Below are 18758 nucleotides of genomic sequence, written 5' to 3'. Positions count from 1 at the left end.
AGGAAAATCTCTCTGCGCTGTGCTCCCTGCCCTGCCTCCTCGGGTGTTGACATTTATGTCCAATGCAGATTTTTCCACAGACAGCCCCGGCCTCCGCGTCTGCCTTCGTTCGCTGCCCCTCCTGCCGATTTGGCCCCAGCATGGGCAACAATAAAATTTGCCACTGTGACGGGACACAAACAGGACGCAGGATGTTCAGCTTGGCCGGGCCGTGCGGTCAGGGAGGCAGGAAATCGGGCAGCACGAACTCCTGTGTTAAACAGGCCAAAGTCCCAGTCGCTCCTGGTTGGTGGTCGAACAATGTAAACGCTTCGTGTTGTTACAAAACTTGTTATAATTTCATACTCCCAGGAAGGGTTGCTCTTGGATGTCGGGTATGCACGATTCTATTCAATTGATAATGTTAATCGACGTACTATACGAATTTTTATTCTTTAATAAAACTACTTGATATTCGCTTCACACGTAAAGTATAATTTTTGTTCATTAAATAATGCAATGTGATATAAAAATTGGATTATTTTCAAAATTATCCTACTGTACTTCAACAATGATGTACGACATCATTTATGTGACTAATAGCGTCACGATTAATATCCTTCCTTTTTAATAAACACTAAAAACTACTGATGATTTATAAAGAGTTTTACAATAGAGTAATAACAATGAAATACTTTAAACATCGAATTTCATTAAACTAAACTAGAGAGATACTCTAAGAAAACAAAGCAATAAACTATCTTTGCTCCTCGGACTGTAATAAATTTGGGTTCAGGCACTGTTGTATTGAGTGGCTTGCACTGCTGGCAGATAAAAACATTGATATATTATATCCCTTGACTAGGAGCAACTTTGAACTTCGAATTCCGGTAACTTGGACTCGCGAAAACTTTTGGCCCAGGTAAAACGTCAGTCGACCCTTCAAGCCCTCATAATCCTTCCCACTTATGGTAAGCAAGTTGTTTAGGCTGCCGCCCACTGCACTCCTCCTGCACCCCAAGCCACCCACCGAACCCTTTGCACATCAGTAAAAATCATAGCATGCTGCGGGGCGCCGGTTTTCGAGCGCTCTGCAGGAAAATTTATTGAGCAAAGTTGCTGAGCTGATGTATTGCCTGGTAGGCAGGCACGACGAGATGGGCTGTGGCCGTCTGTGGGCGTGGCAGGCGGGAGCGGGCCGACAGTTGGCATACTTTATCATCGGCGGAGCAACGACGTCGCTGAGGGATGGCCGAAGTATGTAGCAAGTAGGATGCAGGATCAAACCACAAAATCCAAACTGATGCACACAAATAAAAGGAAGAGCTGGCGGGGAAAAAACGGAGAAAGGAGCGAGCAAACAGCGACTGCACATACCAAGTTGAGCCCCTCTCCATATGTGTGCATTACTGGGGATTGCAGAAAGCTGTGGAAAGTGGGGCTGGGGTGGTGAATGTGGCAGTGGGTGGCGAAGGACTTTAAACGCTTGTGTTGCTTTTGTTGCTGTTGTGGCATGCCCGACTCTTTCAGCCTCCCCATCCGCCTTTCTCCCGGGCTCGCTGTGTTTAAAAAGTTTTATGCTCGTCACGAGAGAAATTTATTGCACTCCGGTGTTCAAAGCTTTTATCCTTCTCATGCACCACTGCTAGCCGTATATGACAAGGGTATGTGGGCACCATGAGCCACGTCTTGTGTGTCGGGAGCATTGTAAACAAATCGGATCTATAATCCTCAGGAGGCGATATAATGTATTTCCCGTTGTGGTGCACTCCACAGAACCGATCGATCTACCTAGGGTCAAAGGTAACTGATGGTGAGGTGGACCAGCTAAAAGCCATTGTTTTATTTAAACTTCCGTTAAAATATGTTGTTAGAATAGCATTATCAATCTATAACGTTATTTGAAGCAATTAAGATCTTAGCAAAGTCAAACTCTTGGCAAGAAGATATGCCTAGAAACCATTGCGGATTTTAGCCTGCGGCTTAATCAATTTGCTTGGCTGTTAAAATGAACATGTAATATGTTCTACAAAACAAAAGCCTTCAAGCCAGCAGGAGACAACCAAACCTACCGTATGTGCTTATCGCAACATCCTCGTGTGACAGGACAATGCTTGTGGTATCCTGTAGTCCGTACCTTTTTATATAAAGCTGTCCCTGCTGTTATCATTTTATTTTTCGGCTGAAGTGCCGCCCCTGCCCCTTACTTGAATTCCGGACTCGGACTGTGTCTGAAAAACGGATGTGATTTATTTGGTAATGCTAATGATGTTTTTGCTGCAGTCGCCGCCCCCTGTCGCTCAGCTCGAGCCACTCCCCCAGCCCCCAGCCCCCAGCCCACAGTCCCCTTACCCAGTTTATTTGAGCAATTTTTATCGCATGTGTAGCGAAGGCAGCAACAACTATAAACAACAGATGGGTAAAAAGAGGAAAAGAAGCGAAAACCTGCCGAAAGTTTTTCGACAGCCAGCAACAAAAAACCTCTGCGGAAAATGCTTACATTTCGTTTTCAATGTGAGAGCGGGGCTCTAAGAAACTGTAAACATTTTGCCATTTATCTTGCGTAGCCAATAAATCGCTTTGTGTCCCCGTTTCTCTTTTTTGCCGCTGGCAAGGTACTCGAAGTTAATTTTTTAAATGAGCAAAAGATTTCCTCCGCTTCGGACTACATTTATGTGGCCTCCGTCTGTCTTCCTGTCGGCATGACCCGGAGATATTCAATATCTTGTCACTGCCTTTGACAGCCCCCATCGGATGGCATTCGAAAGCGATCCAAGGGCTTTGTGCTTTAATTGTCTAGCTTAAGGTTTTGGTTTATTACACGGCCTTAGCCGACATTGAGCTTTATTAATTGTTTGACCAGCTCTTTCCCTCTGCCCCCATGTTTGCCAGGGTTCCATGTCGACAGCAGTCGAGGGCGCTGGAGTGACCCACAAGGTTATCTAAGGGGACAAGGTCAAGTCGGGAAGTGGGGCGGCGAGGATGAAAAGTCCTGCCTAGTTGGGCAAATGTCGAGGCTGCTATGGAAGGTTAAACGCATATGATGACAAGAGATCAGACAAGTTACTATAAGGGAAGTGCAGACCGCAGCCCTTGTCCCAGGGAGATTAGGGAGCAAAGTTAGTAAAGATATGTGGTGCAAATTAATGCAATATCCATTTTTAGCTGGGATTGGAGAACGTTAATTTTTATTCTGAATAAGCAGAGCCAAACCCCTTCGAGCTTCAAACGACCATTGGGATTCGAGCTTACACCCCCAATTATATTTTCCAGCAGTGTTCGAGCACCTCCCTAATTTAATTCTTGCCCGCAATTGTTTTTATTATTTGCCAACCCTTTCAACAAGTGACTTGCTTTTCCATCATCAAGCTAAACCCACCCAAGGGACCAACTTCCCAGCGCCCATCTCCCAGATGTAGTCATGTTGACTAAGCCAACGGAGCTGTTCTCCGACAAAAGCCACAGTTTTCAAGCTACATTTGCCCCATTCAGAGACCTCCTCTCCCGCTGAGCATGACATTGAAGAAAATGCTGAGAAGCCTTGGAGGGATGGATGAGTGGGTGGCTGGGTGCCTGGGTGGCCGGGCGGTTGGGTCTGGCTGGGCGGTGGCGTCTCAGCTTGTGGCAGGGACAATTAAAACGGTAACCGAAGCTGTAATCGTACAGAATGTTTACACTCAAATGGCTGCTTTGTGCACATTCTCCGCAGCCACCCATCCCCGGGAAGCTCCCCGTTTCAAAGGGAAATATCATGCATTGTCATCCACTTGAGTGGCGGAGCCCTTGGAAAATTAATAATTTATTTGTTTTGTCATTCAGCATTGTAAATGATGCGAGAGATTTTCAATAATCTTCTTTGTTAATATTGAAATTAATTTGTTTACAGTTGTGCTACTTAATTAAACAAAACGAGAGCACGCACCACACAGAATCCCCCGAGCCTCCCAAGCCCCACCCTCTTGTTGGTTTACCGCAAGCTCATAAATAACAGCAGGAGGGGGCCAGAGCAGCCGGGAAGAGTCCTGCCTAAAGGATCCCCGGCAAGGTGAGGCGGAAGCCAAGAACAACAAACGCTGCTTAAAGCCTTCGAGTGGATTTTGTCCTGTTCAATTATGCAATAAATTTATCACCGACACAGGGATCTGCCCCTCTTCGTGTGGTTGGTCTCAACTGATTTGGCAGGGCCACAAGTGAAATATTTATGCCACTCGACGCATTCCTCCGATGATTGCGTCCGATCAATTAATGCCCGAGACATATTTAAATAATCATAAAAATATTTCCCTGCCGAGGCCAACAAACATTTGTAATGGGAGGAAATTAGTTAGCGCTCGCCATAACAAATTAAGTGAGAAACATCAAATTGTGTTCCACTTCTGCCCACACGTCGTCACACGCTCCTCCCCGTGGACTCTTCCCTGAAACGCAGTTTCCAAGTATGTCCCAAACAGATTTATCTATTCATCTAACACATAGGCATGTAACGCTCCCCGCCCACCGCCCTCGCCCATTAGAGATCTCGTGGGGAACAAAAAATTAGAACAACTTAGCTACATGGGGAGACCGAGACCCGGGAGAAAAAGAGCGGCGATAAAGCCGCCGTGCCGCCTGTCATCATTTATTTTGTCAGTCTAAAAACAATTCGAAAATTTATGGCTGCAAACAAGATACTCCGTCAGAGATGTAGATACAAATGAGATGGAATCGGACAGATACTGGCCCCATACGACTCGAATATCCGATGCTCTTTAGGTTGGGGAACAACCAGAAAAGCCCAAAAACTCGGCTCTAGGATTTCAATTTATAGTCCATAGGTAAACGTTTGCTGTCTTAAACATCTAAAAAACATCTTTAATGAAATAGATTTTCTTCAAAGTGTTGGACAATGCAAGCGATATTAAAGAGAAAATACTCAGTAAAATGATCAAATGATCTTTGAAATATTCTTCAATTATTAAAAAAATGTTGAATTTCAATTCCTCTGTGAACAACCACAGATCTTCCTTTATTCCATCCCGTAATCCCGTCAAAACTACCTTGGAAATTATATTTCTGAGTCTATATTTCACTTGTCTTCCATCCATTTTGAGCTCGAAAAGAGCAATCAGGTCTGGACACAATGTTTCCTTTTCTTAATCCATTTCCTTGTGCCATAATTCCATTTTTCACGATGATAACCCGAACCAAACAAAGGGCTCTTCGCCGGCAAGGTGTGTTCCCAGGCATCTTTTGTCGGGAGGCAGTCCTTTATGCCAGTCGGACCATTCTTCCTTTCTTCTTGGGGCAGGCCTTTTCCCTTTTGGCCCGGCTAACAAAGTCATCAGGCTGGTCCGGCCCTTTTGTAGGGTATCAAAGAGCTGTGGCAGTACACCCGAGGTAACGAAAGCCCAGGCTACGCCTCCCCGCTGTCTCTTAATGATGTGTGGCTGCTGCAGAGAGTCTTTTCTTCTCGTGGATGCTTTTCCTTTAGTCGTCATTGTCGTCTGCACCTACACACACGCACACACAAGTCATTAAGTGTTAATTTAATGGCCAGGAGATCTTTGTCGCAGATAACCAAATGCATGCAGGGAGTTTAGTTCGCTTCAGTTCGGTTCGGCTGGGCTGGATTCTGTTCGGCTGGAGTTCCCTCTCTATAAGGTCTGTGCGCCCTATCAGCCGGTTGGCATCTCTTACAAGTTTTGTGGAAAAACATTTCTGTGCGCAGCAGGTGATATATGTGTGTGTCTGCTTATGGCACAACAAGCGGCCAATACCTCTGCCTCCCAATGCTCCGGCTCTTCGGGCCCTGGTCATATGATATTTGTGTTGTCGGTTTGTTAACGCTGACAGACAATTAAGTGTTTGCTTTATGTTTATTGGAATGGACTTTGGTGGGGCGACTGCTCCACGCGCTCCTTAGCGAACTGATTGATGGGCTGGCTGGAAGAGTTGTCTTGGGTTACCTGCCACCAAGTTTTCGCTACTTAGAGCAATAAAAGGGCCCAACTACAGGGAAGTAACCCCGGCCTACGAGATGCGGATTTCGCATTCCGGATTCCGCACTCCGGAACCTGGATCTGCTGTGCTGATGACGTAACGTAACGGAAACTTTTTAATTAAAATTCGAAAAATTAATTAAATATTTTCTGTGACGTCGTCGAGAACAACAAGGACAACAACAAGCGCGGGGAGTACGGCGGCGTTGACGATGACGACTTTGAGATTAAATTTCCTACCTTCATACCTACCGAAAATGCAAAAGGCAGCCCAGACACTCGGGGCTGTGCGGGGGCGAAGGGAAAAGTTTCCCTTTGCCAGAAAAAATAAGCAGAAAAAGCAGAAGAATTTCCCAGGCAGGAGGCAGCAAAAACGGCAACAATATCAAGTGCAAAATGAGAAAATTCACTTGCCTGGTTCAAAATCACACAACTACGAATAGTGAGGGGCTGCGGGCGGGTATTCCGGGGGGGAGTAGTAACGGGTCCCGACTTTTAGCAATAGACAGAAACAAAAGAAAGTTCCCGGCTGGGAATGGAGAAGGAGCGCTCGGAGTGCTGGGGAAGAAAAGTGAACGGAGTTCGCAATTGCAGAATGAGTAAGAGCCGAGAAGAAGAGGCAAATTTTATGATGCGCAGCTGATAAGCCAAAAAGATGACACACAACCGGCAGAAAGACCTGAAAAGCAGGCAGCTTTCTCCAACTATTTGTGTACCCACTGCAAGCTAGCAGCACGAATGGACCGAGAGTAAACCAAGCTTAAATTGGCCGACAGACGGACTGCGAGATTTGAGTTGCAACTTGCTCAAAGATGACTCTGCCCGGCAAAACCCTGCATATTCAATCGCGAATCAAAGGTTATTCCCCATCCACCAGGAGTGGGGCAGTTGTCCAAATGTTCCCCTGACCCCTCCCGGCCGGCCAATGTAATCAATCATCCACAGAAAGAGTAAAATATGCAGATAGGACCCCTCCCGCTCATGATATATTAACATTTGCCCTGAGATAAGATTGATATGCTCCGGCTCAAATACTTTCAGATTCGGATACTCCGCATTAAAGCCGGAATTTTTGGCTGGCTTTGTTTGCCTTTCGTTAGAGCCAACTCCAAAGATAACCAAAGCTTTGCCAGCTTTTCTGTCTCTCGGTGCCTCTGTGTGTGCGTGTGTTTATATATCCGTGCATTTAATCCAATTGCACCCGAGCAGAACTTTTTATAACTATGCCGACAAGCCAATTATGCCAGAGTAAATAGCAATCTCCACCCAGTACTCAGTACCCAGCAACCAGCACCCAGTTGAAAATGTTAGAAACTTAAACAACGCTGACATATTTCCCCAGATGCCTTCAAACTTCCATGCCAAAGTGGTGAGAAGAACGAGGACGAGGGCGAGGACGGGAGGAGCTATACAAAAATGTTATGTCAACGCAGCTCTGAGGCCGATAGCCCCCCCTGACGGCAAGAAAACCTTTTTTCGCTTCGTGTTTAATGAAAAATGTCAAATAAAAGTGCCCAAAACAGAGAACGTCAGCAAAATGCAAAGGCTTTGTGCAGTAGTTTGCAGGTGAATCCAGGCAGAGGTGGAGAGTGCCAATAAAAAGCGGGGGAGTGGGGCAGGGGAGGACGGGCCCAACTCTTTTCGGCACTAATTACTATTTATTCGAAACGAAAATTGCTAACGAGCACAAGATATTACCAGGGCCATAATAATCAACGGGCAGCAGGGCGCTGAGCATGGACATGGAGGCATCCAATAGAACGAATTATTATTTTTTATGATTATTTAAATTACGCGACGGCCCAGGAGGAGGAGGGCCAGGAACTGCTGGAATGTCGGCGCAATTTACAAAAGCCAGCCACTTTGCAGCTCCGCAGCTGCCTTCACTAATAGTTTTCATCAGTCGGCTGGCCCCTCACAGTGGGCTAAGTCCCCTGTTAGCCACCCGGAGGCCGAATGGACCGCAGCTGGGCGTAACTCTGGCCACGCGGCCCACTGTACAAGGCAGCAGAAGCCTGCAGCTTTTAGTGCAATTGGCTGCCATCTTGTTTAATGATCATTAAATACGAAGACGACACACGGTGGACTACGGAAGTCGGCGGCGACGACGACACAGGAGCCTTGGGTTGGAGGCGCAGTTGCAGTTTTGATTCAAACCGCTCTTGACCAGGCCTTAATAAATGAGAACAGGTAGCCCCTCCCCTCGTCCCAGCCGAGAAGCCCCTCCACTCAACCCGAGCCGGCCCAGACTTGTTTTTCCGCCGCTTCTGTTGCCCGGGGCCAAGTGCTTTGGACTCACTCTAATTAGTCAATTTTTTTACTCAATTAAATTTGCGCGGCGGCGGGCGAGCGGAGCAAGTTGGGCAGATGGGCCTGGAAACGGCGGCAGAAGAGGCACTCGAGTAAGCAAATGATGTGCAGTAATTAGTGGAGTCCCAGCGCATCTGTATAAACGTGCATACCCATATAATTCCCAGTTTGACTTGTCTCGGAAACCTTGGCCCGCCGATGATAAATAATAATTTTTCCCCACCGCACTGGCTGCGGCTGCACTGGCAATTTTCGCTGGTAGGCTGCAAGGACGACAGGTGCAGTGACAACCACACATGCACGCTCCTCCAGATACACACTCTCAGATGCACAGATACTCAGATGCTCGGCTGCTCGACTGCAAGTACAACAACTTACATGTCATACAAGTTGCCTCGTACATTTATAATCAAGCTGCGGCAACCGCAGAACTCTGGAATCGACAACAACCACGCTGCTGCAGTTGTTGCTGCCACATGATGGAGCATCTTCGACGATGACGGGGGCCCGGTAGCATCCCGTGTACTTGCCGCTTGTATCTGCTAAATGAAAACATACACGGGCAGCCTGCCCCTTTCTCCCGATCCATGGGATGCCGCATTCTGGGCTAGCTGCTAGGCAAAAGAAATTGCCACAGACTGCACACTGGGATGCGATTAGAAAGTATTGGAATGTGCCAAAATCACTAATTACTCTTTGCCGGGGATACCACTTGGTGAGAGATATTAAAATGTGAAAGCATTTGGGTAATCGAGAGTGGAAGGTGAAAGGGACAAGCAGTTCGCACAAATCAGAACCCATCGTTATTAATGATGTGCGAAGTGGGGGGAAGAATGCTCTGTGATTGGGCCAATGAGTTGGCTAAATATTGTAATTAGAATGGAATCAATTAAGGGAAAGGAATACCACAGAATGACGGCAGCAGGATAACAATTTGTATGAGATCGAATTTCCCAGTGGGCAGGCAGTGAGGGCTAACCGAATCATTTGTTTTCTCGTAAGCATCGACAGCCAAGCACAATGGATTGGCACACTCACCTCTGAGTCTGCAGTTGAAAAGGTGTCTGCTGCGAGCTATAGATGTTGCCTCAGTTTAAGCTCTCTGGAGCTGTTCGCTCTGAGGTAACTCCACTGTAGTTTGATGGTATCCTGAGTGATAAGATATTTCTGTCGAATTCGAAGCTTGAACTGTGGGGGTTTTATTTAAGAGCTCTAGTTACCTGGTTCTCCCCGCATCGCTGTGTTTATCTTAACTCGAACCTCATGGTCGGAATTAGGTGCTGACCTCCTTGGCCCCCTGAGACCTCTTCCATCGAGACTTGCCCCACTGTGGCTCTGGCAAAACATCCTCATCAATGTCGATGTCCGTCTGCCGGCGAACAGAAGCTGCCACAGACCAGATCTGGGGCCACAGCCCGCTGGCACTACCCGCTCCATCTACAAATCGTGCAATGATGAAAACCATTGGACAAAGTCTTTGACTTGTATTCATTTTTTCCTGCTTTTCTTTCGCTCCTCTTTTCTTCCTTTCTTTCTTTCTTTCCGCTTCTGTTGGCTCTTCTTTTTGCCGCGGCGGCGCTTGGGAAGGCTTTTATATGCCTCATTCAGTTGCATCTTTTTGCGCGTCCATCGGCAGTCCAGAGCTGGGGAAGAGGGGGCACCAGGCTCGCCCGTTTTGTCTGGGTTTTTGTGTAAAAGCGACTAATGTGTCTACGGAAGCCATTTCGTGCCTTTTAGAACCAGTTGCCGGAGCAATCTTCGAGTTTGTGTTTGTTTTGCTTTTGGCGTAGTTAATTCGCCAAGTAATAATATTATACGAGCACCCGGGCGAAGCACTTGTGCTTGTGAATGTCCTCTGGAGATGGTAGCCCTGCCAGCCCGGAATGATCGATACCCGGCTGAAGGCCTGGCCAAGAAACACGCATTCCTGCCGCCAAGCTCACGCTGCCATCGCTGGCTTGCCGAGGAGCACTTTTACTTATGAATGTCGTTTTAGACTACGCCTTGGTCTTGGGCAACATGCTGTGCAAGCTGGCAGCTTGGCAAAAGGAGGAACCTGCCGGACCTGCCTTCCTCCAGGGTAAATTGGCTTGAATTTTACGGCAGCAGCAACAATCATGATGATGAGGACGATTGGCCTCGCCTGGCTCGGTCTGTATTTAAGAGACATCATTCATCTGACCGCCCCATCAACGACAGTCGAAGTCTGCGGACCGGAGACTCCGCCTGGCGATGATGATGAAGCTGCTGTCGATGATGATGGTGGTGATGATGACGACAGGAATAATAATAACAAACAGCAAAGGAAAAAGCAAAAACAGGGGAACCCTGTAGCCCTCTGTAGTACAAGTACAAGTCCGCATAATTATAATCAACGTCATTTAACGTTGCCGGCCGTCACTCAGCGCCATCGAGAACGGGGAGCAAGAGGAGCCGTGAAGGGCCACATTGCCCCATCGAGCTCATTGTTGTGTATCTTTCGGATACATTTTTGATAACAGCGGAGGGGTGCAAGGCAGGCACAATAACTTTGTCGTGGGGAAGGAAGTAGAACATAAAAGTCACCTATAAATATGCCATAGAAATCTGCTGTAATATTGCGGCAGTGTCTGCGAGATACATTTGTGCGATGGCAGGAACTTCCTAAAATTACTTTTATTGGTCAGCATTAGGAAGAGATTGTTATGGCGGGCACATCATGCTAAGATATTCCATCTTCTATAGAGGATATCAAGGCTGATGAGGGCATGGCAGATAATCAAAATAATAGAAGTAGAGCATTCCACATTCGGCCTTGCAGCGCGGTTCTTTCCTCTTAATTCGTTCTCCGTTTGGGCTTTTCAATTTTCTCTGTTTGCCTGGCGTTTGTTGACCTTTGTCAACTTTGAACACGCGACTAAGCACTTGGAATTAGTGCAAATACACTTCAGTATCCACGCAATACGCACTCACACAGCGTCGGAAGGTGTCTATGCGCTGCGTCGGGCCAGCGGAAGTTGGCTATTTATAACAAATTACCAACCATTTGACATTTACCAAAAACGCCGACGTCAAATTAAAGATTTGTGTGCGGAGTGTTGGCTGAGAGGGGGCGGCTGGGCGAGCACTTTTGGCATGTAATCAAATGTAACCGCACACCAAATATGCGCAGACAGCTGGGACGGCAAGATGGCGAGATGGCAGGAGGAGGACAATCCGAGGGATAAGGATGGACTAGACGTCGTCAATGCGTTTGCGGTTCGTCTGGCTAAGCCGCCGCGATTTAATACAATAAGTCCCATTGGCCGACCTGCCCTGGTCTGGCCTCGCCCCCACTTGGCTTCCTCACTAACGGACAGGCGGACAACTGACAACGGCATACGGACAGAGGGACGGCGGCTTGACTAGGGTTCAGTTCTGGGCGACCTTCTTCATTAAAATTATGACAAGCTGTAATTATCTTCGATTTGCTTTGACCGAGCCACAGCGCACTAATTGCGTGCGAGGCCGAAGACTCTTGATATCTGAGAGGGGAAAGCCGGAATTAGTCATTCAAATGCAGATAGTTAAAGGAGTGGGTTGCTGGCTCACTGGGTATGGTTGAGTAAGAACTTGGGAAACATTTTGGGAACAGATTTCTGCAGCGGCCTTTATCCTGGAGCATCCACCGGGTACTAGTGAGTGTAAGTGAGTGTAAGCGCGGTTTCGGAAGATATTTGGCATCTTCATGTCACTGCACCTCCCTTCCCCTCCGAACTTAGTTTCCCTGCTCACTCGAGTACTCAAAGCAATTTCGTCTTCCGACGTACATTGCTGTGAAAACTGCGTGACCAGGCTAATTAACGCTTCAAGGAAAATGTTGACGAACTCTCCACAACAAAAATGAACAGTCAACTTTGTTGTGATGTGTGGATAGACGGATGGATGTCGGTGTGGCTGAGTAGCTGGATGGCTGGTTGGCTGAGTGGCTCGGTGGGGATATGTATCTCGTAGATACCGGTTCATAATTTATGTAATTATATGCGTTTAAACATTGCAGCACGAAAGAAGACCGAGGCAGGAATCGAGTTCTTTCCACCATTATAGCCGACAACAAATTATAGCAATTATATAACATTTTTCCTTTCCTCCCAACTTTCAGGTTGCATCCGCCCGATCAGACCGAGCTGGAGCTTTGTTCATCCGCGGCTTTGTTCGTGTGACAAGCGAAACTAATGAGCAGCAAATCAGCAGTAGGAAACAGGAAGCAGCGACGAAAGTGAAATTGCTTAAGTAAATAATCGCAGCTGTGATAACACCAAAGAAGCAGATCTGAAGCTCCGAGACAGTTGCGTAATTACGAGCCATCGTCCAGTGATTTTGCGCGCAATAAATGTCAGCGTGGCAACAAGAAAAGTAATCACAACTATTTGCTAAACCCAAGCACCCAGCAAGCCCGGCAAATCGCACAAAATGGCTCGCCCTAGGAAGGCAGTTACAGCAGCAGCAGCAAGTGTTGCTGCTGCCCCACCAGCAACACAAAGCAGCACGGCAGCAACATCGCTGCTCGGCAGCAGACGACCCTCAAGTTCAAGGCGGTCATCGTTAATCACATGTTTTATATCCTGCCACACGTTCAGCTTGTTCCTGCTGCTCCTCCTTTTGGCCAGCGGAGTCCGGGCTGCCGGCAAGCTGGCCCCTCGCAGCAACAAGACATCGGGAGCGTCGGGGGCAGGAGGAGGAGCTGGAGGTGGAGGAGCAGGAGCCGGAACAGCAGCCACGTCGGCGGCAGCGGCCGGAACACCCATTTGGGATCATGCCATCGATTTGAATGAGGATTTTCGCATACTATGGCAAATCATTAATCAGGATATAACATTTGAAATACAGGCACGTACCCTGGGCTACGTCGGCTTCGGATTCTCGCCCGATGGCAATCTGGCCGGTGCCGATATGGCCATCGGCTGGGTGGACAAGGGTCAAACCTATTTTCAGGTAAGTGAAGCGCAAAATAAAAACCCAGCACAAAGAAGGTCTCGAAGCCCGTGGAGGGAAGGGAATCCAAGCGAGCCTAACGATTTTTCATTCCCGGCCAACGTTTTCATTTTTCCAATGCGTGTGGCCGGAAATTAAGGCCAGTCCTGCCGGCCAGGCCAACTAAATGAAAAGTTGTCGCCCTAATACCATCCAATTTATTCTCGCAAAGTCTCGTTCCCAGGGCAAACATTTGCGCCGCGTCTGTGCTGATAAATATGTTGTATGAGAAATACACAAGAAAAACATTTTGCCACTCAACTTGGATTGTAATTAATTTGTGGCAAAAACAGTGTCGCACAAAAAAGGTGCGCGAAATGTATATGCATACCGGCAGACTGTTTTGCCGGGCGCTTGAATAATGACAAACTCATTTGCGGCGTTGTACAGAAAGTTTTTATTTGCACTTTGGCCGCCCTGTCCCGGCTAGCAAATGGAGTAGTTGCTTTTGTGGTTGTTCCTTGATTAAATCACTTAAGCTGGCGCTTGCGAGTTATTGCCAGATATGTTCGGCCGAGTTATGGCACTTCCTCAGGACGTGCTTAGCCAAAACGAGGTTGCCGTCCGATTTGTCCTTTTCATTTACGAACCCACGAAAATAACTACAAAATGATGGCATATGGGTTGGCTCACATTTCACGTTGGTCGGGGTCACCTTCCGAACTATATTTCGGCCATCAGATTGCACGAATTAGTGGGACCGATCAACCACTCCGTTTCAATACGTGTGACAGCCACCATCGGACCACCAACTGCTAGCTTTTGACCTTGCCAGCCAATAAAACGCTAATTTTTCGTTTTTATTTGGAAAACTCGCAGGAGGCGACGTCATTTGGCCAAGGTCCTGGCCACAGGGAAGTGCCGTGGCACCTCCTCTTTCGGCGGTGACTCTTCAGGAAGAGTAATAGGAGTCGTCACTGCAAAGTGTCTAATGAAATGCGAGTATTGCGTGCTGTGGTTGCGTAGCTCTTGGCTTTCCGTCTGCTTTCTTTTTCACTCCTGGCCTGACAGGATATGCGTGGGCGGGAGGTGGTGGTGGGCTGGGTGATGGCTGAGTGGGTGGTTGTCGGAACGGGAGGCCAATTGTACGGCTGACACAAACAGAGAAAGCTTTTTTCCTTCCTCGTCATTGCTGTGTGATTTAATGATTTTCGAGGCAGCCAACGAAAATGTCACCCGCACACATAGTGATTGTTATTGTTGTTGAATGTTAAATACCAGCCAGATACATTAATATGTCTGTATGCCGCCGCCGACCTGCCCCGCCCCTTCCCCCTACCCCCTGCCCACTGCCCCCTGTCTGCTTGTGTGACGGTGTTAATTTCACATCTTGACGTGTCGTTGGTAATTGCGAGTTGCTTCAAATTGTACATACAATATCGTATAATGGGACTCGTGACTGTCACCTCGCCGCCAAACAACCCCTGTGGGTTTTCGGGAGGGGGCCTGGGCCCCCTTGCTTTGACTTTTTGTAGGGGCGCTGATTTGTGGACAGGTTCAAAGGTTAATTAGAGCTGAAACAGATATGCCGATTTAATATATTAATTAAGTGCCACAGGTGCAGGTGGAGGGAAGGACCGGCGTCAAAGCAATGTCAAAGGACCTGGACTTGTTTACTCTTGCCTCGGGCTGAGTTTTTGGGTCCGGCTCTTCTGTTCCTCTGTCATTCTGACCTTCTGTCGTTCTGCCCTTCTGCCCACCACATTTCACACCCCGAGCTCAGAAAAGCTTATCGCCCATAAGTTCTTAATTACAAGTGTCTACTGGCCGGCCTGCTAATTGAAACAAATTATGCAATTATGCATATTTCCGATATGAAAATATTTATGGAAAGCAAAGCAGCTCCATCGCCCACTAATTGGCTAATTTTTGGAATACTATTAAATTGTCAAACCGACTTTGCACAGAACAGATAGCGTTCTGTGGGCAGGAGGTGAAATATGGATGGCCTGGTACATTTTTATGCTGCTGGCATTTATGGAATTTTCATTTAAAATTCAACACACAACGGCAGAGTGAGAGAAGAACATTGACCATAAATATTTTCTTGTAGAATTTGTACAATTGACTTTAAGCAGCGTCGCAATCGGAGGAAGGGGCAGAATCCACAGCCTGAAGCCTACGGGCGAGCCAACTTCGAGAGTCTCTCTCTGTCAAGAGTTTTTATCTTAAGTGTCATCCCAAGGGCAAATGTATAAGCATAAGCTTAAGTATTGTCTGCGGGAGGGTCGCAGTAGGGGGATAAGCGACGAAGCAGCAGGCATTGACATAGTTCTCATTAGATTGAACAATGTGTGGGAATTTTCGCATTCAATTTCGGCTTCCATCAGCTCGGTTTTGGGCAAGTGCCATGTGCCTTGGCATACTTGGAATGCTTTTTGGCTGGCATGGTTTATAAATTCTGGCATTACTATGATTATTTCTAGAGTCAGACACTAAACTTATGTTTGGGAAGAGCTTGTGAGAAAACTCAAAGATTAAATATCGTCGTGAAAGCTAATTTTTGCGTGAGAGCTGTTCTTTAACCGAGTAACAATGCGAGTAGGGAATCCATGGAAGCACCCCTTTTTAAACCGACTAGTAGGTGAACGTTTTTAAAATAACCATTCCAGATTTTCTAATATTAATTAATTCATCACTTGCATAGAAAATATGTCTGCCAAACTCATATGTGAAATAAAATAAAATTTACGGAATGCAACGAACGCAGTGAGAAATCAGTCTCATCAGTATATGTGTTTCCTGAATGTAAACAAAAGGCTTTGGGAAAATTTGAAATGTATCCCACAGATAAACACGCATCTCTCCGACATTTTAAACATTCCAAAGTCTTACCAACCGCCCACACGCAGCTTTATTGGGATATCACTCAAATGCGACAAATATTTGATAAGTTTCCCCGAGTTCCCTCCGTCTGTCTCTGTCTGGCCTGGTTTTCCCAGCAGCCGGGGCTCGGATTTCACCCAGAACTATCATCATTTATTGGCCAGTTGACCAGCATCTGAAGTTGACATTCCCACAGCGCCGGCGACGACAACAAGTGTAACTCTATAAGTCCGTTCTCGGAGCTCCCCTGCGAGCAGAAACTTTGCTCACTTTCACCCGCAGAAGCAGGGGACGTGCAGTCAGGCCAAGCCAAGTCAAGCCGAGTCAACTCGAGACGGAGACAGGCACTAAATGGCCTCGGCGAATCCGCCTTAAAAGCTGACATAATCAACAAGCCAAGAAGTGGATCTGGGGAAGCGGTCTCGGCCTATTAGTCGCCCATTATTTTGTAGATACTTTTGCGATAAGCCCTTTGCTGCTGCCGCGGCCGCCGAAAAAGCGACGACGATGATGATGATGCCACACCTAAGGAGAAATACTAATTTCGTGTAATTTATTTTCAACTTTTATTACACGCGCCCCGAGGAGCGGGAGTCTTATCAAAATTTTAATTAATACGCATCTGAGAAAAGTTTTGTGAAAATGGTTTCAGCGCCGCTGCCGCTTGGCCAAGGCCGAAGGCCCCAAGCCAAAAGCTTCTTCTCCTGACGTTAATTAGTGCCATCCGAAGTGGCTGGCGACTTTGTTGCACTCGCTGGCGGAGTGGACTACAACAAACAAGCCACAACAAGCCATTAGCTGTTTAGAGCAGCCAACAAAAACCAAGCAGCGATTAGTATCTTAAAAGTACTTAAAAGGTCATTACCCTGGCCCCATCTAAATACGCAGCGCAACAAGACGAAAAAATGGGAATACGCAGTACGGAATACGGAATACGGCGAACTTGGTCAGCGACTAATTATTTAATTTCGAGTTTTAAGCATGCCTCAGTCTGTCAGTCATCCCAGCGCAGCTCTGCCCCAGGGCCACCGCACCCCAGCGGCCAGAGACGCAACCCATTAAGCGCAGAGATAACAGATCCATTATAGAAGAATTACGAGTGCGCAACATCAACGGAGCGCCATCAACATCCCAGTCGTCGTCATCTTTTGCTAATGACCATCGATGGCGATGCGATGCGATGTCGATGTTTTGTGGCCGTCGTAGTACATCACTCAAGCGAAGGTTGCTTATGGAATTGACAGCAGCGGGCAGGGGTTCGGTTTGCCCGTGGTATCTATTCGGGTATCCATCGTTTGACTCATTTTCAAGTGGTTACGCTGCACAAAAATAACGCGAAGCGGTGCCGAAGTTTCATTACAAACTCATTAAAGTTGGTCGAAATGAAACAACAGTTTTGGCAACCTTTTGAACCCGGCCAATGCTCCCCACATGCGTGCGCACTTTTCCCGGGATTGAAGTGTATCTGGCAGATACATTGGGCATTAGCATTAGCATTAGCAACAGCATTAGCGCTATGTTCTATTTGGACGTACTGCGCTGTTAATTATCGGCGGATGATTAATTGTGGCAGTTTAGTCCAGTCAAGCATCGGGAGATCTGCGGCTTGTTTGGGGTCCGGCTTTGGCCTCCCTTCTGATTGGCATATGAGTAATGAGCTTGTTCTGGGTTTTTCACTTTTTTGGTGCCATGACATGCGAACATCTTAGAGTGTTTTGAGTAATTTTTCTCTTTGTACAATTTGTGTGTGAAATTGTTTTTCCCCTGGCCATACCATACCGATGTCCATCTGCTGCCCACACACACTCGCCATCAGTCTGTAGATACGTCCATCCAGCAGCTTGCATGTCATCACTTCAGACCCGGAGTTCTGGGTTTTTTTTTCAGTTTTCCTTACTCGCTCTTTGTATTTGTTTGATTGGTCGCTGGTGCTTTCATTGCTTTCTCACAGCTGTGGCTCGGTGGCGTGCTCAGCGCTTAGAATTCAATTAGTTTTTATAGACATTATCCAATTTGTTCCTCTCCTATTCCGTAGTTGTCGGATAGTTGTTCGGCGGGAGTGCGTGTTCGGCGGGAGTGTGAGCCGGGTATCTATAGCTGAAGCGATTCGCGTGCTGAGCGTTCTGCGGCCGAGCTCAATGGCCATTCTGGATCCCACTCCCCATTGTTCCTCGAAGCACTATTTGTAGTTGAGGACACGCACACAACAACGCTGCTGGTGGGGGTGTGCGCCTACGCACTCTCACTCACTTCATAAATCATAAATACATGCTGGCAAATTATATGGATGGGAAACCCCCTGCTACTCCTCCAGCAGTTTCTCTGCTCGCGCTTTGAGAGCACAAAACCAAATAAATAATAGTTAAATTTTTTCATTATTCTTTTCCAGACGCATAAATATTTTGTTATTCAATTTTGGGATATTTACCCTCGACATTCGCCTCAGGCTCTTTTATTGAAAGTGGGTGTGGGATTGTGACCAGCCAAATTGCTTCAATTGTTATGGGGAGTCGAGAGGTTTTGCTTATGTTGTGGTATGTATAGTGGCTTATGAATGGGATAAGAACTGGGGGCAATGTGTAGTGATGGTAAACCATCTTAGGGAGGTGATTCTTTTATTGCTTCTTATTAAAATTGCAAATAGCTACATAAAACCACAGCCAGCAATAAACC

The 18758-nt window shown here is 47.0% G+C and overlaps 1 protein-coding gene across 2 annotated transcripts in view; it reads left to right on the top strand.

The window, feature by feature from the left end:
• The window catches only part of LOC108030805 (MOXD1 homolog 2), a 111202-nt gene that overhangs the window by 35168 nt on the left and 57276 nt on the right, over nucleotides 1–18758 (top strand). For both annotated transcript variants that reach the window (XM_017103899.3, XM_017103900.3), the window contains one exon: nucleotides 12388–13220. In XM_017103899.3, coding sequence (XP_016959388.1) covers nucleotides 12699–13220 — 522 coding nt within the window. In that variant the 5' untranslated portion in view covers nucleotides 12388–12698. The remainder of the gene's footprint in view (nucleotides 1–12387; nucleotides 13221–18758) is intronic.

This window comes from Drosophila biarmipes, chromosome 3L, assembly GCF_025231255.1.
Source record: "Drosophila biarmipes strain raj3 chromosome 3L, RU_DBia_V1.1, whole genome shotgun sequence".
Taxonomy (NCBI): domain Eukaryota; kingdom Metazoa; phylum Arthropoda; class Insecta; order Diptera; family Drosophilidae; genus Drosophila; species Drosophila biarmipes.
The sequence above is the reverse complement of the archived record's forward strand: the minus strand, read 5'-3'. Positions and strand labels throughout refer to the sequence as shown.